General features: G+C 45.0%; 2 protein-coding genes across 5 annotated transcripts in view; one reads left to right on the top strand and one right to left on the bottom strand.

Annotated features, from left to right (window-relative positions):
* Nucleotides 1-10,025, top strand: part of LOC126528044 (glutathione S-transferase-like) — a 111,121-nt gene extending 101,096 nt beyond the window's left edge. For 2 of the 4 annotated variants that reach the window (XM_055069102.2, XM_055069103.2), the window contains exons 2-3: nt 6,801-7,068; nt 9,487-10,025. In XM_055069102.2, coding sequence (XP_054925077.1) covers nt 6,803-7,068; nt 9,487-9,883 — 663 coding nt within the window. In that variant the 5' untranslated portion in view covers nt 6,801-6,802 and the 3' untranslated portion in view covers nt 9,884-10,025. Of the gene's footprint in view, nt 1-3,768; nt 4,028-6,800; nt 7,069-9,486 lie in introns of those variants that run through there. The other 2 variants (XM_055069101.2, XM_050175898.3) reach the window with 2 other exon arrangements.
* Nucleotides 10,026-12,498: 2,473 nt separating this feature from the next.
* LOC126528536 (uncharacterized) lies at nt 12,499-24,260 on the bottom strand. The gene is made up of 5 exons (XM_055069265.1): nt 24,186-24,260; nt 23,961-24,060; nt 20,008-20,200; nt 14,321-14,490; nt 12,499-13,007 (listed from the first exon to the last, which is right to left on the bottom strand). Exons 1-5 carry the CDS (start codon nt 24,258-24,260, stop codon nt 12,571-12,573), a joined length of 975 nt encoding a protein of 324 aa, XP_054925240.1. The 3' UTR covers nt 12,499-12,570.
* Nucleotides 24,261-24,539: the final 279 nt, after the last annotated feature.

Below are 24,539 nucleotides of genomic sequence, written 5' to 3'. Positions count from 1 at the left end.
GTTGCTAAAGGGAACAAAAGGAACATACGTTGCGGGCGCACCTATCTGCAGAACAAGATGGGTGTGCAAAATTACAGTCCCAAGTGCGCAGTCATGGGTACGCGTCTTCGAAATCCCTCCATACGGCTTCACTACACTTATCAATGCGTCAGCGGCGCATTCTCGTCACGGAGTAAGGAAACAAGAGGAGGGAGAATACCGCAGCGCGATTGAAGCCGAGATATGTTGGGCCAGTGGTGGCCCAACCCGGGATTACACGTCAAAGAGCGCGGTGGGTTTTAGTTTTAGACACGGCAGGGCCGCTGAACAAGTGCGCACCAAATAAAAACTACTGGCATAGCTACTGGGAACAAAACGTGTGAGGAAATTTCCAATTCTTGCTCCGTGATTTCGACCCAGGAGGTCACGTGTTCGGCCACCGCTGTGGCTTCACGGAGCGTTCGCTTGCCAAGGCTGGTTGCGTGACGTAACACTCCCTTCTATATTTCCCTTCCTCCAAGGTTCTCATGATGCCGCGACCATCACATATCGTGAAGCTCTGCATCGAGCTGCCGCCATTAGTAAAGCCATGTATCCGTGTCTATTCGCTTGGGAGCGCGAATCTATTTCGTATTTTGGATGTCTCACGCACTTTCTTTAAAAAAAAATAAATGAGGCAAAGTTGAGCACGAAACAAATGCTTGATTCGGAGGTTATTTGAGGTGCCCTACAACGTTGTATTTGATAAGTTTACGATTCAAGCGATAAATAAAATGTTCGCTAATTGAAAACAATTTGTTAATTAATACTTCGTGAAGAAAAAAATACTGGCTTTAAGTACACACGACTACGGTTACTATGCAGTCAGTACGATTTCTCTAGAGCCCTTGAGTTTTTAAAAAAATCTTGGTCGAAGTTAACTGGGACACTAATGAATAAATGTATTAAATTATGGGGTTTTACATGCCAAAACAACTTTCTGATCATGAGACACGCCGCAGAGAGGAACGCCGGAAATTTGGACTACCTGGGATTCTTTAACGTGCACCTAAATCTAAGTAGACGGGTGTTTTCGCATAACACCCCCGTCGAAATGCAGCCGCCGTGACAGGGGTTAGATCCCGCTAAATTGGGACACGGTAAAAAATGGTAAACACGGTAAAACACGGTAAAAGCGTTGGCAGGCATTCTCAGATCATGAACAGCAGGTTGCCATTATCCCTCAGGAGAAAAGTGTATAACAGCTGTGTCTTACCAGTACTCACGTACGGGGTAGAAGCCTGTAGGCTTACGGAAAGGGTTCTACTTAAATTGAGGAGGACGCAACAAGCTATGGAAAGAAGAATGATGGGTGTAACGTTAAGGGATAAGGAAAGAGCAGATTGGGCGAGGGAACTAACGCGAATTAATGACATCTTAGTTGAAATCAAGAAAAAGAAATGGGCATGGGCAGGACATGTAATGAGGAGGGAAGATAACCGATGGTCATTAAGGGTTACGGACTGGATTCCAAGAGATGGGAAGCGTAGCAAGGGGCGGCAGAAAGTTAGGTGGGTGGATGAGATTAAGAAGTTTGCAGGGACAACATGGCCACAATTAGCACATAACTGGGGTAGTTGGAGAAGTATGGGAGAGGCCTTTACCCTGCTGTGGGCGAAACCAGACTGATGATGATGATGATGATGATGATGAAAAACTTCATACTACGAAATGAAGTGTGTTGTACTAGTATGTTGATTCGAGAAGAAGAGAAACTGAGGGGCTCGAGTTTTTGTTCGTTACAACACCAGTACACAATGACACCAAGAAAAAGATAGGGAAATTACCTGTGGTTTAAATTGATCTTTAGAAAATAATGAGGAAAAGGAAAAGTGAACGTGGACGAAAAGACAACTTGCTGCAGGTGGGATCCGAACGCACACACTCCGAATTACGTGTGCAATAATTTGCACTACAATTTGTACTACGGTGACGGCTACGAATCCAGTCACTATCTTAGGTATTTATGTGTTCTCCACCGCCATGCATTTCCATTAGCGCTGGTACCATTAAGAAGGTCGTTAATTTTATTCCACATGGATTTAGGCTTATGAGAGTCGTAGGTATGCTCCATATGAAAGATCATTGCCCAGACATTCACGCTTAACATTACGCAGAAACGTATTGGCCTTGTGTCTACAGTATGTTTGCAGAATAACCCCCAATCCTTAGGGCTGCCTGCTAGAACTTCATTGCAATATTCTTTCTTGAATAGCATTCGGCAATAATGAGCTATTTATGGTTTTACGAGATTTCGTGGCTTTCACAATAACGGGACACAGTTACGATTCAGCACAAAAACTTATTATATAGTCTGGCGACATGTTTGATGACTTCGTCGAGTGTAAGTTTATTTTTATGTTGTACTTCTCTACGTTTCGAAATGGCTGTTATTTTTTGCATTCTGATAGGCAGATTTAATAAGCCAATACATAAGCAAGTGATCACTAACTTGTCAGGCAAGAACGCCACCTATTTACTAGAGGATACGGGGTACTTACTATGCTAATTTCTGAATCTGGTCTCAACGTACACTATAGAACTCACACAAAAAAGCATTGTGTCTCAACTCTCAATGAAGCAATGATCAATAATCTATCGCCCTTTTGTATAATATGCATTTGGTGATGAAAAACCAGAATACAAAAAAATTATTTAGCAACTTAATTATTATTATATGTCTGTAAAGAATTTGGTATCATGTGTGTTGCTGCCCAATCCTTCTCGCACAGCCAAACAATACACGTCAAAATTTGCCGGCTCAAACAAACAAACAAACAAACAAACAAACAAACAAACAAACAAACAAACAAACAAACAAACAAACAAACAAACAAACAAACAAACAAACAGAGAAACAAACAAACGAACAGACAGAGAAACGATCAATCAAGCAAATAATTAATTAATTGTGCATCAAACGAACACAAAACAAAAACAACATAGCAAGCAAAAACCAAAGAAACAAACCAGCAAACATGACGAACAAAATAAGAAGAGAACAAAGCGTCGAGGTAAAGAGCTTAAATAGAAAGTGCTCGATCAAATGAACAGATATTTCGATCGGGTGCCGACAAACGCCAGCCGTTTGTTGTCAGTCTCATCTCGTGCATTGGAAACTAAAACGCCGTGCTTTACCACCCAGCGCTGTGCCCTGACTAACGCCGCATGGTTGTTTGATTTAATTTGTTTTATCCGACTAATTTTTGGTGTGGCCCATACGTGTATCAACTAAGAAATCTCCCGCTTTTCTCTTGTTCATTTTTTTTAGGAATTTGACATTTCGGAAACTTAGCGCCTAATCGATTCAGGCTCCAGCATACACGCTCTCACCACATTTTTCTTGGTTACTTGTGGTACAAAAGTATACGGCTCAAGCAGCACCGGTCACTGGTCGAAGCCTGTTTGTTTGGAGCAGTGACACCTGTCATCTCCATGTTTGAATATCAAGTTCTCTGCTGAAAGATTTAATTACAAATTATAATAAGGAAACGCTTCTCGTGAGTCGAATCAATACGAAGAGTTGGCGCCCGTGTACAAAGAGCACGCACGGTACTCAAGCTTAGCGACAGCACGTGCGAGATTTCCATTGATTGTGGCCAACGCGTCCTACCAGTCACGGCACCGTTGCCATGAGAACAAACGCGACAGGACTGCCTGTCTTCTTTTCTTCTGGTGCAAATTTATTACATTGGACTTGCTGATTTATTCGTTTACTCCTTCTTTTTTTACTGACTTCGATCCAAGTGGATCGAACAGGACACTGTTGTTATTTTTGTGTTCGAATGTATTCCGAGCAACCGTCGGGCTCTGATCGCTTAGTCACGGTTGGGCCGTTCGGAGTACCGGCTCGCTCCAAGCACTTGTCGGATTGGCTGGCGGCGCGCCATAGGCGTTCTTCAGCAGAGCCCTGTTCTTCGGTCACCTCAGACGTCTTTTTCCTTTCTTTTCCGATCACGTCTTCATTAGCCAAGAGTCGAGCAAAAGAAGGAGTAACAGTTCTCATCCGGTAAGTTTTTATTATTTTTTTTTATTTCGTACATACTGTAGACCTTTCGGCTCAAGCAGAGGGGCAATAGAATGCATACAAACAAAAGAGAACAAATTAGGAACAAGCAACTACAAATTTGTACAATTTTTGTCACACTGTGTCTGTAAACTGTCGTTCCAGTCTGATATTGTTCTGGGAAAAAAAGGAAATTTAAACGTGTTCGCTCGAGCATAATAGGGTGTTAGTAAGTCCGGATGATGCTGGCTTGTGTGCCGTGCTATTGCAGCGTTATGTAAGTCGAGGGTTTAATTTCAAGCCTGTTGTTGAGAAGAAGGGAAAGGAATTCAAGCCTTAGCAGCTTTTGGCGTGATTCAAGAGTGGGTATGGAATTTTCTGTCATAATTTTAGAGGAGGAGTCCAGTCTTACGAATTTATGAAATATAAACCTAACTGCCTTTCTTTGTATTTTTTCAAGACGCACGATATTTGACTTAGTGTAAGGACCCCATGATATACATACATACTCTGACTTTGGTCTAATAAATGTAAAAAAAAAACACAGTAATTTCACATTAGGAGAGGCATTTTTCAGTTTGCGTTTTTTTTTATCGAGCATCTTTTGTTATTTTAAGCAGCGAATTCTCTTTAGCAAAGTTAAGTCAAATCGGCTTAGTCGTGCCTTCAAAGCGGCGAAGTGCGTTGTGGTAAAAGAGGAAATAGCCTACACTGCGATCGCGACGCAAAATGATCGTGCGTCATTCAAGTGTTCGCGAAGCCACATTCACTGGTGCATTGGGCAAACTAGTACACTCTCCAAACCAGCTTATTTACAACCGCGGTGACGACGACCCAGGCAGTAAATATAGGGTTCAGCGACCCAAAGCAACACATAAGAGAGAGGCGTCACACTGGAGGGCTCTCGATTATTTTGACCACCTGTGGTTTTTTGACGTGCACCTAAATATATATACACGAACGTTTTCTACATCGCAATCATTGAAATGCGCCCGCCTAAGGCGGGAATCGAGCCCTCTGCTTGGCGCTCAACAGCACAACGTCATAGAGAATGCGTGACCCCGGCGCGTGCTAAAGACAATTATCAAAAAGCCGTAGTTTTTCCGGTACTGACGGTAGAAAACGTGTCAGGCCTACTTATGCTTTTCGAGCTGTTGTTATGAAGAAATATTCAAAGTGAGCGATAGTCTATGCCATTCAAGAAAACCGGATGGAGGGAAGAAATAAATGATGCGGTGTTAATTAGCTATCATGACGTCATAACAAGTCGCATAGAAAGAAGATGCAACGAAAGCTTAATTACTCACTATAATTGCCATATTTGACGCTGTAAGGAGTGTTTTCACATGTTAGTTTTTACTACGTCCCGCGTCCGTGGTATCTAAGTTCCAGGCTGTTGCGTCGCCATTCATTTAATAACTACACCAGGAGTAGACGGCAACTATTTTTTTTTTTTTAGAACGGCGATTTCACTATGACAATTCAGTGTCGAAGGCCTTCTTTTATTATCGCGATGTCATCGCTCTATTTTTTCTTTCCTCAATGTTACCGGCGTTACTTCGCGCTCCACCTTTCTAAAAAGAAAAGAAAGCAACATTTCTTGAACATTTGGATTAGGCGCTCAATATGGGAAGAGAAGCTCAGTCGAGGACGGCAGAAAATTAGCTGGCGTGATGAAATAAGGAGTTTTGTAAGCGCATGCTGGAATCAGCTTGCGCAAGACAGGGGTGATATTGGAGATCACTGGGAGAGGTCTTCCTACTGCAGTGGACATAATAATAGGTTGAAGAAACAAAGGAAAAAAAGAAGGAAAGAAGAAGAAAAAGACGATGATTTACAGGCTCCCAGCCGCAACATTTGTTAAACAAGGAATGACTGTTCACGAATGCCACAATATTTCTGTCGTGCATATTCACTTGATCGAAGTGCTCTCTCAGTGTGGAGCCTCGCGACACTAACGCCGATTAGCGCGCAGTCTTTGTTGAAACGTTCTGGTATGCAATTCGATAATGCAATTTATAGAATAGAGAATATGGACTTATGATGCAGTTCACCAGAAACGTCAATTGATGTAAATTCCTTATTAAGATAAGCGAACTTGGCTGCGATCGATGGTGATCATCGCTCGTGTTACTCGCCTTCCGGCGTTGTCTTCAGTGAGGATGCTAGCAATGGATACAAATTTCGCTAGCATCAAATGTACAAAGAAAATGTATATACAGTACAATGAAATTGCATTGCGACGCTTTTCAGTAGCGATGGGAGAGTGAAATTAAAATGTACGCTTATAGCAAATGTTATATCACAAACGAGGTCAGGCTAACTTGATTACTTGTGTCACAAGTTTATATACAGAAAGGACCAGGGTGTTGTTTTTTTTCAATGAAACGCTGAGAAGCAGGGATTCTGGCTGATTCATTTCTTCTCAATTGGAGGTATCTTATATTTCTGTGTTCATTATTTTGTGTCCAGTAGTTTACTCTTGATATTCTTATATGCTACCCCCGTTCGCTCTCGCATTATAAGAAGGCTTCCCGTTCGAGATTCCTTTTTTTGTTTAGGTGTTTTTTTTAAATACTGACCGTCTTTAGCTTGTAATGTTGCCCTGAGAAGTAATTTTGGCTACAGGGATGAAAGAAAAAAAGCTTTGTTTGAATGACTGTGTCATATTTCAGTGAATATTCCACAAATTCCCCCCTCCCTCTCTCTCTCTCTCTTTTAAACGATATAGCGCGCTGCGAATGACGCGTGTCCGTCTCTTATGCCTCCGGCGCAGCGATGACGCCCATTGTCGGCTACTGGGACGTTCGGGGACTGGCGCAGCCCATCCGTAACCTCCTGGTTTACCAGGGCGTCGAGTTCGAAGACAAGCGGTACAAGTTCGGCCCGGAGCCCGGCTTCGACCGCGAGGAGTGGCTTGGCGAGAAGCCGACGCTGGGCCTCAGGTTTCCGAACCTGCCCTACTACTTCGACAACGACGTCAAGATGACGCAGAGCCTTGCCATCGTGCGCTACCTGGCGAGAAAGCACGACCTCGCCGGAAGGTACGGGACAGTGTAAACAGTGCTGCGAAAGTCACGTGTAAACAGTGTAAACAGTATTGCGAAAGTCACGTGTAAACAGTGTAAACAGTGTTGCGAAAGTCACGTGTAAACAGTGTAAACTATGCTGCGAAAGTCACGTGTAAACAGTGTAAACAGTGTTGCGAAAGTCACGTGTACACAGTGTAAACTGTGCTGCGAAAGTCACGTGTAAACAGTGTAAACAGTGTTGCGAAAGTCACGTGTGAACAGTGTAAACAGTGTTGCGAAAGTACGAGACAGTGTTGCGAAAGTCAAGTTGATCACTCTCTCCCTTGTTCCTTAGAGTGAGCGGCCCCATTCGTCATTCGGCATGTCCAGAAATTTCCTTCTGCAAAATTTGCTCGGCCTGTCCCAGTCCCTGTCCCAGCACGAGATCTGCGTTATTTCCAAATTCTTAGCTTACCGATCGATGCGTCCTTCTCACTAAAATTTCGCAGCAAGAACGCATCTTTTTTCCCTTCGTTGTTCAACTAAAGATGCCTGACAGCTGGTTGTCGGATTCGCCCTTAAAAAAAAATACTCCATGTTATACGCATACCTTGTCATTGCAAAAAACGAGCTGTTGCAAAGACGTGATCTAGTTTCATCGCAATCGGCAACTAAACTACGTTCCACTGAAAGTTTCAGTACACAGGGCCAAACTCTCGCATAAACAGCTAACAGCTGTAAAATTAGCAATCTTATCGATTCGCGCCGCAAAGTTGAGACCTGCAGCTTTCGCTATTTCGCGCACTGCAATCGAACTCTGGTAGTGAAGAGAGGCAAACACCCTGGGCTTGAAGTAGCCACTGCACGTTGTTAGCGGGGCCCAACCATTACCCAGGCTAGCAATGAATGGGACACTTTCTTTTCTTTTTTGTCAAAGGAAGTGCTCCGAACAAGAAAGGCGTTTCTCAAAGATCTGTCCACAGTAGGAATCGCCGAGGAAAGTTGTAAAAGCCCAACCGACTGCGTAAGCAAAGCGGCAGCGCTCACCTCCGCTTCAAGAGAAGGAAGTAAGTGCGGCCCGTGAAAGAAGACGCTACACAACAACTGAGCCTGCGCACCCCTGCACCCCCTTTTTCTTTCACCACCAGGTGGTACACGGACAAGAAAAAAAAAAGAAAAAAATGCGCTGCTTGTGATGCGTTTCAACATGAAACTGCGAGCCGTTTTATCGTTACCAAAGCTGTCATTGTGCCGTCACCCTCATATCCTTACAATAACCAACAGCACAATTATCATGCTCTTTCATGGTCATTGTTATTGCGCCATCGTCCTTGTTATCTTTTGTCTTATCGACATCCTGGCCGTTGTCTTCAAGAAGGCCGCCACTGTTTGTGCAGGGCACGCAGCATCATTACTTGAGTGATGATGACCACGAGGAGTCGGCAGGGCTGAGTGACAAGAAAAGACTGGGAAAATAGCGGTAACTTATCTTACTCGGGACACTGAAAGCACAATTCTGTTATAAATGTTTACTTCATGCAGAACAGAGGATGGAGAAGCAGTGACGCTTAGGGCAGTCACTACATTACAGAAAAAAATGAAAATTTCAAATATGTAATAACAACACATAGGAAAAAAAAAAGAATCAGAAGAGAATATAAACCGATGCTATAAAACTACGAATTTACCTAGAAATTTGATACACAGCAAGTACTACAAAGAACATTAGAAAAACAATGACGGGAATATCCGCCGCCACACGGGAGCTTAACGGAGAAGAAGCTGTGATACTACTTCGACTTCAGATTACCTCCACGGCGCTCTACTGCACGCGATGTAACCCTCAGCATTTACAAGAGACTGTCAATTATTTAGTGCGGCAAACACGCTTTAGCAGATAGTCTGGGAAAGCAAAAGAGAACCCGTGGACAAGGCCTATCCAAGCATTAATAGAAGGCCAGTGGGAGGCCCAGCTGACAAGCCAAAGAGGTGAGGGCTAGCTACGGCTGGTAAATAAGTCTAAACTATCAACACAGGGTCACGGTTACCTGGAAAAGAGTGGTCGCCCACCGTTAGGCATTAGCAGCTTGGTCTCCGTAGTAAAGTTGATTCACTCGCACTTGGGAATTTCAATCAGAGATTTAGGTTAGTGCCATATTAGCGTAAAAAATCATTTTGCATTGCAAATGAAATTGCACATGGCAAAGAAAATACTTTTGTGGTTGAAGCCTAGAGAGACAGCATTATTGGGAAAGTTAAGGAAAGAGCAAGATTACAAAAAAGAGCTTCGAATGTCGTTTTTTTTGTTGTATCTGAGTGAATCAATACAGGCTTTTCTTTTCATCTCCTTTTGATTTTGTAGAACAAAAGAGGGTTTCGTCAATACGAACATGCGATTGTTCAAAATCTCGTAGTTTGTGCATTTTATCAGCCCTATCCTTCTTTTTCCAGGGACGAGGAGGAAACAGTGGAGCTGGACATGCTTGAGCAGCACGCTCGAGATCTACTCTGGGGACTAATGATGGCCATCGCATCGCCAAACTACGAGGAGACTCGGCCCAAGTACGAGGAAAAGATGGAGAGTCTGCTGCAACCGTGGGACGAGCAGCTGCAGGAGAAAGAGTGGGTCATTGGAGACCGCATCACGTACGTGGACTTTCTGCTGTACGAGGCGCTCGACTGGAACTACGAGCTGAACGCGGGCGCGTTCGAGGGCTTTCCGGTGCTGACGGCCTACACGAAGCGCTTCGAAGAGCTGCCGAACGTCGACGAGTACTTCGCCTCGGACAAGTACAACAAGTATCCCATGCTAGGACCGATGTTTCAGTGGGGCTTCGAAAAGGAGTAGCCCACTTCTCTCCTCGTTTTGAACGGCTTTCTTCGTTTGAACGAAATGTCGGCAGTCTGTTTCACGAGAAGACACACTGGGCGAAGAAAGCATGTTACGCCTGACGGAAAACACTAATAAATGTTGTAGAGGGTATATGTTACGACGGTATGTGGAATATCATAATCTAAGAGAAGAGCGAGTTGAGCAACATGAAAATATAGTGAATCCATTCCCTGGTTCGATCTAAAACAATTCCTAATTCATCTGTATTACACGAAAATCACACTTTTCTGCAAGATTTGGTGTTGGGCTGCTGAGTACGAGGTCGCGGGATTGAATCCCCGCCATGGCGGCCGCATTTCGATGGAGGCGAAATGCGAAAACACCCGTGTACTTAGATTTAGGTGCACGTTAAAGAAACCCAGGTGGTCGAAATTTCCGGAGTGCTCCACTACGGCGTGCCTCATAATCAGAAAGTGGTTTTGGCACGTAAAACCCCATATTTTTTTTTCTGCAAGATTGCTACACAGGGAGGAAAAAAGGTATGAGCGATGCCGCTTGTGATACAGCGTGCTTCCATAGGTAAGTATGCAGCTATAGATTTGATAAGTGGACAATAATAAGTACGGCGCTGTCACTGACCTAAAACCTCCTCTTTATGATGACACCAAGATGGTGGCGTTGCGTTAATGGAAAGTTTTGCTAACTGCGATACGGTCATAATGTTCGAACCGCGGTCAATCACAAAGGTGTACGGTGAGCCGGGACAGCAGGCCCACCATGGAGAGAACCCTGGTCCCACCTGTAAGTAGCATTACAATTATTTCGCGCTCAAATGGGTGGAACGGTTTTCCACATAATATCGCAAATGATAAGTATCTGTGTATTATTAACCGGATTTCTTATGCTTTAAAAACACACATCATAACAAATGCGCGCAAATGCGTTCTACATATCTATAACACTTATGCGCAACATCGTTCTACACATCACTACCCCTAACTCTGTTTAACTTTCTACGATGGTGTCCTGCATAGATAAATATGGTTCCAAGCGGAGGTCACGAGCGTACAGAACAGACTGTGGTGCATTGAAGAGGGCGAGGGCAGCGGGGCACCGCCACTTTGTCGTCACCCACTGACGCGTGCGACGTAAGTGGTCTTCAAAGTTCGTACTGTAGTTATCAGTGCTTCGGCAATGAAGTGACATTGATCTGTCCCTCAGATCAATGTTAAGGTAGACGAGTCCGGCATTTACATTTTGAAATCACGAAACTCGCGATCGACAAAGATAACACGTGGGAGATTCGAAATCGTCAATTGTTCACTTGGCCACCACCAAATAGTCGCACTCTTTGTCGCGTGGCCCATTTAAAGTAATGCAAGGAGGTTTGTGAAATCTGGCACCTGTGCTGTGGTACTTTCGCTTGGGTATAGAACGCCCTTGATTTCTGTGTGCGCGTCTTTTTTTTTCGCATAGGAAAACTGTTAGTTTTGTAATACATCTAAGAGGAGGGAGTGCTTTCACGACACATTTTTATCGATCCATGAACCGACACATAATTTATTTTGATTTATTGATTGACTGACTGCCTGACTGATCGATTGACGGATTGGTGTGGTTTTATGTCCACAAGCAATTAAAAAAACTTCGAGGAATGGGGTGTTCGGGGGAATACCGGACTTATCTGGACAAGGAGTTTGGAAATGATAAACACTGCCATCCCATAGATATTTCGTGCCCTGAAATACCTCACCAGGCTTCACAAAGTGTAAAACCATTGTTGATCGACTTCAACGTAAATCTTGTTTCGTGATATACAGACGGAAACATTGAGCAAATGAGAATTTTGTCTATCATCGCGAAAATTCACATTAAGAGAGACATTACGTATACCGAAGTTGGAAAAAGCATTTTCGTTTTTTCAGTCGCAGAGTCGCAATTCGCACCGAATTATAAATTCTCCCAATCAAAGTTTCAAAAGAAGTAAACTTGGAATTAACGGCAAACACGATGATTCTAGGTCATGTTATATACACAGGTGGCCTGTTCCGTAATTCAGGCCCAGTTGAGAAACATCAGTTTCTACGAGCCAGAGTTCATAATATGCCATTCGCGCATATAATGAACTAGGTAAACCATTTCATGCCGTAAAGGTGTGCTCGTCACATATAAACTTATCCAGCCTATAAACCAGAACCGGAATATTTACTACAAGCCGGCTTACGCTACACAACCCCATCAGCCATGAAGGGAGGGTATAGGATAGCAGACACTAGAGCACACATCTGGAATTGCGAAAGGAAGCCCGGCAGCACGAATAAAACGAGAGGCTGCATGATCAACGCTGGCTGAACAAGGAAAACCTTAGGCTGAAGCCCTATCGACAAGAGGGCTTGCCTCCGCCAGGACAAGAAATGCATCCTTTGGAAGCATTTGTCACGCCCACTGCTTTCTCTACCTTCCTGTGACCCCATTCTTTTTTTTGGATTTTGCAGTGTATTGAATTTTACTCAAAGAAAGGATATAACACACGCACACGCACACACACACGCGCACACACACGCGCACACAAAAGAATAACAGGACAAGCGTTTCTTTTTAACTGACAAGCCACACTATTGTTCTCAGAATATTGATGTGCGGCGGCCCCTTTATCCACTAGCTAGAAGACCTAAAAGCTCTATACCGTAAGGCCACTAGGTTCAAGTTGGCCTGGATGCCCGGACATTTACAGCGTGCTGGACTTCGAGTGTCTTCAGCTTCAGGACAGCCTTGGAAAACTTCGCAGAGGAAAGCGAGAGCGTCTTTCGGCAGCGAATATCTGGACGCGATTCTGCGTCATCGGCGCTTTCGGATTTCGTTTCCGAGGGGCGTTTCTCGGAGGGCCGCTGGTTGCCGGAGGAACGCTGGCCCCCTGGAGGTCCCAGATCGTCGGCGCTCACACTGGCATCTTCGAGCACCGTGCTGAATACGGCGCCGTAGTCTCGGTCGATCCAGCGCTGGCTGTTCGGCGGTGGAGTGTCGATGCTGGACCGAGACGACGTGCGGTGTAGACGCCAGTGCTTGAACTCGGTGCGTGCCCAACGCTGAATCACCGCGGCCGCCGCATCTTCCCTCGACAACTGGTCAGCTTCTAATCCTGTGATCAATTGAAAAAGCCTGCTTGATACCTCTTTCATAGGAATAGGTAGAACACGAGAAGTGAAACGCGCCTCCACAGAAGCTGTTGCATGTTTACTGTACATGAAGAATTAGGTTGCAATTAGCCATCAGCAGCACACAAAAAGTGCACAGGGATCTTCGACAATTGCCACACAAGCGAAAGTTGCCGAACCACTCGTGACCGGGAAACATAACCCGGAGACACTGCATTGTACGCGCCGGGGCACGGCGCAAATTCCCCATAAATCACAGGCAATCGCGAACCGCACAATCGAAACCGAACGGGTTGTTAGTAAATCGCTTCGTGAACTCGCGGGCAGCTGCAGTGAAAGACTCTCGATTTGCGGGTTGGTGACCATGTTGCAAGATTGCTTGGTGCGCCGCGTCCCACTGCCGATCCGCTTTGGTGAAAGCACGAGAATTTTAGCCCGGCTCCGCAGTGTTAGTGGTGAGCAGTGGTGGGCGAACTACACTCTTAATCTTGCTCCACATAGTATCGATATATGAATACTATAATTTAGGTGCAACATTCATTCCAAGTATCTTTCACTCACGCGGTGGAACTTATTTGGATCGCGATTAGAAGTGCACAGCAGCAGAAGCAAGCTGCTTCACTGGAAAGCCGACGCTGGTCGACACTCTATTTACGGATGTTCTACTTGGTTGAATTTCTGTGTAACGAGATTAGCGTGTCCCGCTTGATGAAATTTACGTCAAACGGTCTTATCAGTGTCATACGGTAACATTCGCAAGATGTACGCAGGACGAGTTGGTATTCCAAACTGACGAAGAATAACGTGATTCAAAACAAAGACGAAATACTGTCGACGCAACAGTGGGAAATGGCTCAACCGAAGATAGTGGCAGCGCTCTAGAACATTTGATAGACATAGATTTCGTTTATAATATGTAAGTTATATGCTGAAGTTTTTCATCGCCTTGTGGAAGTTATGTGGAACGAGATTCAAAGTGTAGGAATGCAAGCCTCAGAGTGGAACACGAGGCTGGAGTTGGAGGCTATAGCCCTAAGCGTTTATTGTTGCATCATTCTAAATGATTGAGCTTTTATTTTCATAAAGATATCTGTTTTGCATGAACATTTTAGGTGAGTACTTCGTTTGAGCTTGAACATCCGATTAGCGATTGCCCAGTGAACGGGCTGATCGTTATCACGAATCGCGGTCTCCCAGACGAAGGCCATTCCGAAAAACCTTCTATGTCAAGATAAATGTTGCGTGAGTGGATTCTGGGGAGCTAATCAACTTTCGTAGTGACCGTTATAGTGCTCACCTCCCGGGTAGATGTAGCCACCTTCATGTCGATAACTGTGAATGTTTTGACGCGCCATATCGGACATGCTGAACTTGGATTTCCAGTCAACAGCTGAGGCTTGGCCGGAGTTCGCCGGCGATGTGTCGGCGTCGCTTGGGGTATCTTTAGAGCCCCTTTTACAACACCACCTGGACAAAGGGTTTTGGTTTTGATAAGTCACCCAAACAGAGCCATGAAACAGTACTTTAGTGCAGCGCTCGATATAGTATTTGAGGGCTACACTCTCAGGTCAGCTAAGCAGCTGCCTAGTCAGATTTTACAGCAAAGTTGTTTACCGCCACCGCCCAACGGCACAGTCGCGTCCGCGGAGATAAAAGTGAGAACAATGGCTCACACCTCCCTAAGCTAGGAAAAAAGTGCAATGGCTCGTAGCCCCATCATCATCATCATCATCATCATCACCATCATCATCATCATCATCATCATCATCATCATCATCATCAGCCAGGTTACGCCCACTGCAGGGCAAAGGCCTCTCCCATACTTCTCCAACTGCCCCGGTCGTGTACTAATTGTGGCCATGTTGACCCTCCAAGCTTCCTAATCTCATCTGCCCACCTAACTTCCTGTCGCCCCCTGCTACGCTTCCCTTCCCTCGGAATCCAGTCCGTAACCCTTAATGACCATCGGTTATCTTCCCTCCTCATTACATGTCCTGCCCATGCCCATTTCTTTTTCTTGATTTCAGCTAAGATGTCATTAACGCGCGTTTGTTCCCTCACCCAATCTGCTCTTTTCTTATCCCTTAATGTTACACCTATCATTCTTCTTTCCATAGCTCGTTGCGTCGTCCTCAATTTGAGTAGAACCCTTTTCGTAAGCCTCCAGGTTTCTGCCCCGTACGTGAGTACTGGTAAGACACAGCTGTTATAAACTTTTCTCTTGAGGGATAATGGCAACCTGCTGTTCATGATCTGAGAATGCCTGCCAAACGCACCCCAGCCCATTCTTATTCTTCTGATTATTTCAGTCTCATGATCCGGATCCGCAGTCACTACCTGTCCTAAGTAGATGTATTCCCTTACCACTTCCAGTGCCTCACTACCTATTGTAAACTGCTGTTCCCTTCCGAGACTGTTGAACATTACTTTAGTTTTCTGCAGATTAATTTTTAGACCCACCCTTCGGCTTTGCCTCTCCAGGTCAGTGAGCATGCATTGCAGTTGGTCCCCTGAGTTACTAAGCAAGGCAATATCATCAGCGAAGCGCAAGTTACTAAGGTATTCTCTATTAAATTTTTATCCCCAGTTCTTCCCAATCCAGGTCTCTGAATACCTCCTGTAAACACGCTGTGAATAGCATTGGAGAAATCGTATCTCCCTGCCTGACGCCTTTCTTTATAGGGATTTTGTTGCTTTCTTTATGGAGGACTACAGTGGCTGTGGAGCCGCTATAGATATCCTTCAGTATTTTTACGTACGGCTCGTCTACACCCTGATTCCGCAATGCCTCCATGACTGCTGAGGTTTCGACTGAATGAAACACTTTCTCATAATCAATGAAAGCTATATATAATGGTTGGTTATATTCCGCGCATTTCTCTATCACCTGATTGATAGTGTGAACATGATCTGTTGTTGAGTAGCCTTTACGGAATCCTGCCTGGTCCTTTGGTTGACGGAAGTCTAAGGTGTTCCTGATTCTATTTGCAATTACCTTAGTAAATACTTTGTAGGCAACGGACAGTAAGCTGATCGGTCTATAATTTTTCAAGTCTTTGGCGTCCCCTTTCTTATGGATTAGGATTATGTTAGCGTTCTTTCAAGATTCCGGTACGCTCGAGGTCATGAAGCATTGTGTATGCAGGGTGGCCAGGTTTTCTAGAACAATCTGCCCACCATCCTTCAACAAATCTGCTGTTACCTGATCCTCCCCAGCTGCCTTCCCCCTTTGCATAGCTCCCAAGGCTTTCCTTACTTCTTCCGGCGTTACTTGTGGGATTTCGAAATCCTCTAGACTATTCTCTCTTCCATTATCATCGTGGGTTCCACTCGTACTGTATAAATCTCTATAGAACTCCTCAGCCACTTGAACTATCTCATCCATATTAGTAATGATATTGCCGGCTTTGTCTCTTAACGCATACATCTGATTCTTGCCAATTCCTAGTTTCTTCTTCTCTGCTTTTAGGCTTCCTCCGTTCCTGAGAGCTTGTTCAATTCTATCCATATTATACTTCCTTATGTCAGCTGTCTTACGCTTGTTGATTAACTTCGAAAGTTCTGCCAGTTCTATTCTAGCTGTAGGGTAGGAGGCTTTCATACATTGGCGTTTCTTGATCAGATCTTTTGTCTCCTGCGATAGCTTACTGGTATCCCCATAAATCACACTATGTCACAATGTGCATCACAGTAACCAGTGTATCATGATAATAAGATGAACGTCTGCCAATGTTTGCTGTTTGTCTAGTCGCAATATTGTAGGTGATGGTCCACCCACAGCTTCGCTGTCCGACGACCTTCACCGGGTGGAATGGGTCCTGATATTTTTTTACAGACCCCGCTTTTTGTATTTATCTTTACCGGAAACTAAAGATTGATTGATTGATTGATCAACTAATTGATGCTTCTTTAATGGACTGTTTCATTGATTGAATGATTGATTTCTGTTACAGATAAGCCTACAGTATGAGGCCGTTAGACCTTTCATATTTCCATGGATGCTTGCTTCACCTACAATACTACAGTATTGAAGCAGTGGCACTAACCCGTGCGAAAATTTCAAGGTATACGTCAATAAAATCATGTCTGTAGCGTGACCCTTAATGTAGCGTCACCACTTCAGCCCGTAGCGGGTTTCTATAGAATAAGAAACCTTGTCGCCATGAGCTCCGCCATCTGTCAATGATTTTATTTGCGAGTGTCGGTCACGGGATTAGGTGCTCATAAGCGGTGTCTGTGCTCGGAGAAAATAGCGCGTGTTTCGGACATTCTTTGTTATTTCACTATTTATTATGCAGAAAAGGTGAGGCCTGCAGACAGGACACAAGAGAAGTGGACAACACGAACGCCTCTTTGTGCGTACGTGTTGTCCACTTCTCTTGTGTCCTGTCTGCACGCCTCACCTTTTTTGCATAATGAATCCTTACCAACTAGCTCAGCTTTCTGTCGTTCTAAGCTTCGCTATTTACACCATTTGTTTGCTCTCAATCTTCGGCTGTTATGGTTGACTACATTTAACAACGTTATACACGACCTCAGTTTAGTGCTTTGTTTGAGAACTAAGTAATTAGCGGTGTTGGTTCGCACGAACAGGCAACGTAAGCAAGTATTGTATTTCCTTCAATGGTATACTAAAGCTGTAGTCACCAGAATTTTTCTTCCATAGGCCACCACAGCAAGAACTGCCAGAGTATTGTTTAATAAAGTTTCTTCTTCTTCTTCTTCTTCCGTAGAAATTCACAAACGCACTACACCGAGTATATTGTACCACTCGTTCTAACTGCACCGCATAAATTGTTTACTTGAGCGTGACATTCAGAAATTCGGTCGAACCTCCTGTTAGCTAGTTTTCTGCGCTGGCATTAAATGTCTTCTTTACTTGCGCACTGGATGGGCCAAAGCCTAGTTGATGGCCTTGTAGGTGTCCCGTGACCTATTGAAGCATGCAGAACGGTTCTTCACGAATGACATGCTGACAGGCAGTTGCTGCAAAGATGTGAACGTGGCGAATTTCGTCACGTTTCAAACTTTTCTAATGAATTAAAGAGTCAAGAACAATGCGCGCCCAGCTAAAGCAAAAGAGCAAAATAATTAGAGCTAATAATTAGAGCAAATAATTAGAGCGAATAAGAGCAAATAAGAGCAAATAATTAAACACAGGTAAAGGAAATTTTCTGTCATGTATGAGTTGTGTTATTACAAGTGTTCCATTATACAATTACAATTCATGACAATTTTCATTTATACGTATATAAATGAAAATATATATATATATACCACATATATTGTCTAGATTGACTATAAATATTTATAGATTGGCCAAGAACAATCCATTCGATACGTGATATTCCACTTCCATAAGTGCCTCCTCGTGAAAATGTACATCGTCAGTGATTTTCGCCGCAGATGTAGTCCGTAATCCTGCACTCAATTAGATGTAGGTGTTATGAAACTAATAAATCAGTATGCACGTATATGTTACTACCTAGTTCCCACATTTGTGTCTTACAGTGGTTGTTCTATCCATATTTATTTCACCAAATATTATTAGGGACTTCATTGCTGTAGGCGACTCGGTAAAACACCTCTGATGGGAATCACATTTATTGTACCAAGCCCTGTGTCGCAAGGCTGGTTGTAACAATTGAGGTTGTGTTTATTTTATGCGTGATAACTTTCTTTGAGTGCGCCACGCCTTACATACGAAGGCTTGAGAATGCCCTTAGTCACAGTGTTTAAACTTAACATGGCAGTATTGCAAGCTTACCATCGTTCAAGACTCCTTTACAGTTAGCAAGTCATTCAACATATAAGTATGTTTATTTTGTTTTACACATAGCACCGGATAGAACTGGCGCAGGAATATTACATACACCAAGTTAAAAAGACCCCAGCTATCTCTGACTGTAAAAGAAATTTCAGCTCCCAGAATAATGTATACGCCCGCAGCAAGTCAATCGCGCTGCGAAGCACCATCATTTCAAGCCCCGCCGCAGGTGGCTCAGATATCCTGCCTTCGTAAAACGTTGTTGCTCTTATATTTCATAATTTTTTACGTTTTGTTGACAATGCGATGCGTGGCGACGGGCAGCACTTCACTGCATTCTAAAGTGCTAACGCTACAGTATTTTAGAGCGCAACTCTTAAGCGCCCGTTCCTATGCTGAGCGTCGGTGTGACTCGGCGCCGTCGTCGGCGTAACCGAGCGAACGAGCAGCGCGAATGATGAAAGCGCGAGTGGGAGATGAAAAGGGAAGAGAACGTGAGAAGGAGAGTGGAGGAGGAGGCTACACAGTGAAAACATTGGGCGCGAAGTGGAGTAAGAAGGAATGGTAAAAGCGTGACAAGAAATGCGTAGTGCCGCGCTGCGGTGACGATCGCTACTAGATCGCGCCAGCGTAGAGTGCGTCGTCTGTTCACCGATGACGTGCGGCAAGCGCGTCCAACGATACTATATATGAAACCAAAGCGCTGTTTTAGCGGATGTCTGTTCGCGACCGCTTTTGTGAATTGCGCCCACGCGTAAGCCACGCGCTGTCTCTAGCGATCTCCGGATTAGCGAGGCAGTCGCGCCACACTTCGCCATCCATCCATCCATCCATCCATCCATCCATCCGTCCGTCCGTCCGTCCGTCCGTCCGTCCGTCCGTCCGTCCGTCCGTCCGTCCATCCGTCCGTCCGTCCGTCCATCCATCCATCCATCCATCCATCCATCCATCCATCCACACTTTGATCTTAGCCGATAGGCGGGAAAGCGATATCAATCAATCAATCAATCAATCAATCAATCAATCAATCAATCAATCAATCAATCAATCAATCAATCAATCAATCAATCAATCAATCAATCAATCAATCAATCAATCAATCAATCAATCAATCAATCAATCAATCAATCAATCAATCAATTTATCAATCAATCAATGATAGGCAACAAATCTATTGTGTTTCTTGATCGTGAAAAAGAAGCACGGAGGAAACGTACGCTGCAATGACGAAGCACGGTATGGACGCCAGCAGGAGGCATGCCTTGTCGAAGCCAACGTCTGACACCCACTCCACGTCTTGTACAGCTGTCAGGGCGGCTCGGAGATGACGTTCCAAGTCAATGGAGACCAGTGCGTCGAACATGTGCCCTGGCAGAATAGCTAGTGCCCTTAACCAAGCGCGCACTGCCACTGGAAAGGAAACGTAAAGAAAACAGGGCGCCAACGAGACTCTTCCAATTTCGGAACGTTCATATGTACTTCGAATATATAAGCCATGTAAATGACAAAAAATAGTACACTGAAAAAAACCGTTTGTATATCAATAACTTTAACTTGCGCCAGAAATATTTCAGAGTACTATTACCTTGCCTATTGTTTTGGCCTTTTGAAATTTCACGAGGGTGTTGCAAAAGGCAATGTCCCAAGGGAAATAAACTGAGATATTTTTACATGCTTCAATAAAAAGTTACAGCGACGTTCAACTCCATCAACGCAGATGACGCGCAAGCATATGGGTGCTAAAGAGCACACACTACCGGCTCTCGGTGCGCCTAGACGCCTACACTGACCGCATCACAGATTGTATGAAGACAGGGCTCGCGCAGCCGCGCCTTACGCAGCAGCTACCAGGAGTAGAAGGCCACATTGTAAACATTCGCTTACTATTTAAGTTACCCGGCATGGTGTAAGCGCGCACAGGCAAATATGAACACGTCAGACTCGGTGACCGCGAACACTCACTGTCAAAACGCTGGCGTGAGCAATCGTGGCAGCAGCAGCGAGCACAGTGATATTCATTCGATCACTTCAACGCAAACTGAGTGGTGAGAACACAGCGCACGGAAAGCTACGAGCCGTCGGCCCATCTAGACTGGACCCCCAAAATCGCCTTCAAGTTAAAGGGATACTAAAGGCAACTATGACTGTTTAAATACCATTCCAGAAACTTCGCAAAGCTTGTTTCGTTCCACGAAAAGACTTAGTTTACGAGAAAATTGCATCTGAAGGGTCTGAATAGCTTTTTCGCAATTCGAATCTCCCGCCACCACACCGGGGGAGTGGTGACGTTGCATGGGCCATCACCGCCCTTTACTGCCATCGGTGAGTAAAATTGCGCCCGACTGACGGCGGTATCGAGCCAAGACAGAGCGGTGGATTAGTTGCTGCAGCTGCTTTTCGGTCAATTGGCGTAGACCGTTCGGCAATTCCGCGATGTCATATGGAATGAATGAATGAATGAATGAATGAATGAATGAATGAATGAATGAATGAATGAATGTGTGGTGTTTATTGGCGCAAGGGCATACCACATGGAAGTTGAAAGCTCCGCTACATGCAGTTTGGGCGAGTTTCGCGAGCCAGCAAAACCAGCGCAGCACTACGTGACAACGAAACTGCTGAATCGTGAAAGCGTGGGCGGCGCGGAGCCGAGCGAAAACTAAACCTTTCGACCACTCACGTCGACGCCAAGGGCAAATTCAATTTTTTTTTCTGAAAATGAAATAGAACTGGACAAGGAGCATTTATTTCGTCTTGCAATACAATACAATAATGTTTTTTACAACCAATGCGGGAGTACTAGTGACAGAATTTAAAGGCTCATTCACACCGGTGACTGACAGTGGTCGCACGACCAAGTTGGTCGCAAAGCGACCAGTCGCAAATAGTCGCAAATGGTCGATTTTGTCGAAAAGCGACTATTTTGGACCAGTCGCTCGCTACTCGATTTTTTCAGTCACGCTACCGCTGTCGCAAAACTGATAAACCAATCAGCAGCGCACCGGAAGTGATCTTTGATGTGTCTACATCTGGCCGCCTACCGCGTCGCGGCAACTACAAAGTGCACGCCACCATAGATTACGAGAGTTCTCGTAGAGAACGATAATCTTCGGGATTGCGACTTGCAGGTCACGTTCAGCCGGGCTTGCCGGTGTGAACATCAGTCACCTTCGGTCGCTTTTTGGTCGCGAGTCGCAAATGGCTGCGCGACCTTCTCAAGTCGCCGGTGTGACCGAGTCATAACTGAGGAGTGCTTTCGTCATCAGACAGATACTGGAGTGTCCCGAGGGAGTCTCTAATCATGTCCTGCATTTACCTCAATTTTCCGATTATTGAGGCTCTGTTTGCGATAATATTCACGCCTTTGAGATGCTCGAGCACTAATCTATCACTTGAGCTTTACCTAATAATTGCCTTTAGTGTCCCTTTAAAGACCGCGTGATCGCGTGCAAACGCGACGTGGGGAGTATGGTGGTACCGTTGGCAGGGTAGTACCGTTCAGTACCGCACGGTGCCACGGTGGTAATGGGAACATTCTCGCATGGTTCCATAATGACAGCTAGGGATTTGAGACGATGTCATTGAGACGCTGCTCCTCTGGTCGTAGCGTCTGTGATCAGAGACGGTGTCGGGCGCTGCGCGGGGTTCCGAACGCGTTGCTTGAGGAAGTGGCGCTTGAAGCACCGGTTGGCTGTCGCGTACGGGTAAAACACGCTGGTAAGGGGGAGCACGCCCCAAAACAGAAAAAAAAATTAAATTATGGGGTTTTACGTGCCAAAACACTTTCTGATTATGAGGAACGCCGTAGTGCTGGACTCCGGAAATTTCGACCACCTGGGGTTCTTTAACGCGCACCTAAATCTAAGTACACGGGTGTTTTCGCATTTCGCCCCCATCGAAATGCGGCCGCCGTGGCCGGAATTCGATTCCGCGACCTCGTGCTCAGCAGCCCAACACCATAGCCACTGAGCAACCGCGGCGGGTGCTCCGTAACAGAGTCCAATATACTTCCGCAGGTAACCTCCTCCGAATGCAAGCTCAACGTATTCTCGTATAGTAGGCGGAGTGCGTTTTTTATAAATTTTTTTGTGATTAAATAATAGCAAACGTTTCAGCAGCGCAATTTCAGGTATATGCATGTCAGACTTTATGTTAGAGTTTGAAGAGTATGAAGGACACTTGACGATTTTTATCCTGAAATTCCTGTGTTGTAGCTGCCCATAGTGCTAGTTAAATGTGCAGACAAACCGGTGCTAGCTCGGAAGGCCGAGGCGCGTTCTTCATTCGCTTGCTTCACTGCTTCAGACAAACATCGCCGATTGCGTGAGCTGGTCACTCACGCTCGCGCGTAAAATTAAAATGAAAAGAATGTATTGGCCTTCAGACTGCAGTATGTGCTTGGGAGCAAAAGCGGGTAGAACAAAAGCTTAAGTTTGGTAAATGGTAAAAAATGCAGAGTGCGAAGTTGCTTTCAAACAAGGGCGTTAGCCACAGAAAAAAAATTACCGCTCTCTTCGCAAAGGTGGCCTCTCCAACTACGGTGTGTTGTATTATAATGCAATTGATTTGTTACTGAATACTGGACGAAAACTTTTCAACGAGTAAGTGAAAGCACAAAACAAGTACAATATTGTCATTGATGTCATTGCAGCTACTTTGTTTTCGTGTTTCACAATAATTGAAAGCTGCACCCGATCTCCATATGACTCGGTTCGCGCTAACAATAGTCTATATCAGCTGTATCTCTAAGATCGCGGTCAAAGCTGTGACTAAGATTTCCACAGAGCCATTTTTCACCTCCTGCCAGTATTCTTTCTATATTTTACGCCCGAGAGATGTTTTATGCAGCATATTCGGCCGGGAAATCTGCTAGTTATTTGAATTGGACTGCGGTAAAGAATCCTGGATAAAAATGATTGCCGTTTCGAATAGTTCAGTGCAATTAAAGATAAGAAACAAAGGAAAACAGAAGAAAAGCGTGATCGCTTACATAGTCCTTAGCAAGCCGAAGAAACACATTTGTCCTTAGTATACGCGGGAAGTGTAATACGTTTCTTGTTATGTGCAACAGGAAACTACATATTTTGCAGTCTCTCCCTTTATTGAAACTACGATGCTCTTGCAATTATTTTTGCCTTATACTGAGACCGGTCATATAGTAAACGCTTACCGGCGATGACATCAATGTAGTCGAAAGATCCCGCTCCAAGAACACCGGCGGGTGCCTCGTGGCCTTGAGTCGCTGAGCCGGATTCACCAGCGCCGCCGCCCTGCGGATAATTTTTGTGAACATCGGTAGCCGGGCACGTATTAGTCATCACTGCCAGCCTTTCCCGAAAAGGCTCGCGTTCGCTTCCTATTGGACGGCGTTTGCGGTTTCAAAATGTAGACTTGCCTCGACGGCGGTGTCCTTTGTGTCCTTCCCCTCCTTGTCCGCGATTGCAGAGGCTCCTGAATGGCGGAATGGCATTGTGATTCTGCTGGCAACATCGATTTGCGGGAGCCACCCGGGTGCCACTTTGTCCACCGCGTACCATCCCACACCGAAAACGCAGAAGCCGGCGAAAATCCGAAGCGCCATTTGAGGCACGTAGAACTCGGCGGCTGTGTCTGCCAGGTGCGTGCGAGTCAAATAATACCGAGATGACCGAATGTTTTTCGCGTGGCACCTGGCTCGAGCTCGGGGATGAAGAAGCTGCTGCTGCTGCTGATGATGATGGTCCAGATTTATGGCACGTACCAAGTAAGG

The sequence above is a fragment of the Dermacentor andersoni genome, chromosome 9, assembly GCF_023375885.2.
Source record: "Dermacentor andersoni chromosome 9, qqDerAnde1_hic_scaffold, whole genome shotgun sequence".
Lineage (NCBI taxonomy): Eukaryota > Metazoa > Arthropoda > Arachnida > Ixodida > Ixodidae > Dermacentor > Dermacentor andersoni.
This window is presented reverse-complemented; position numbering and strand designations above follow the sequence as displayed.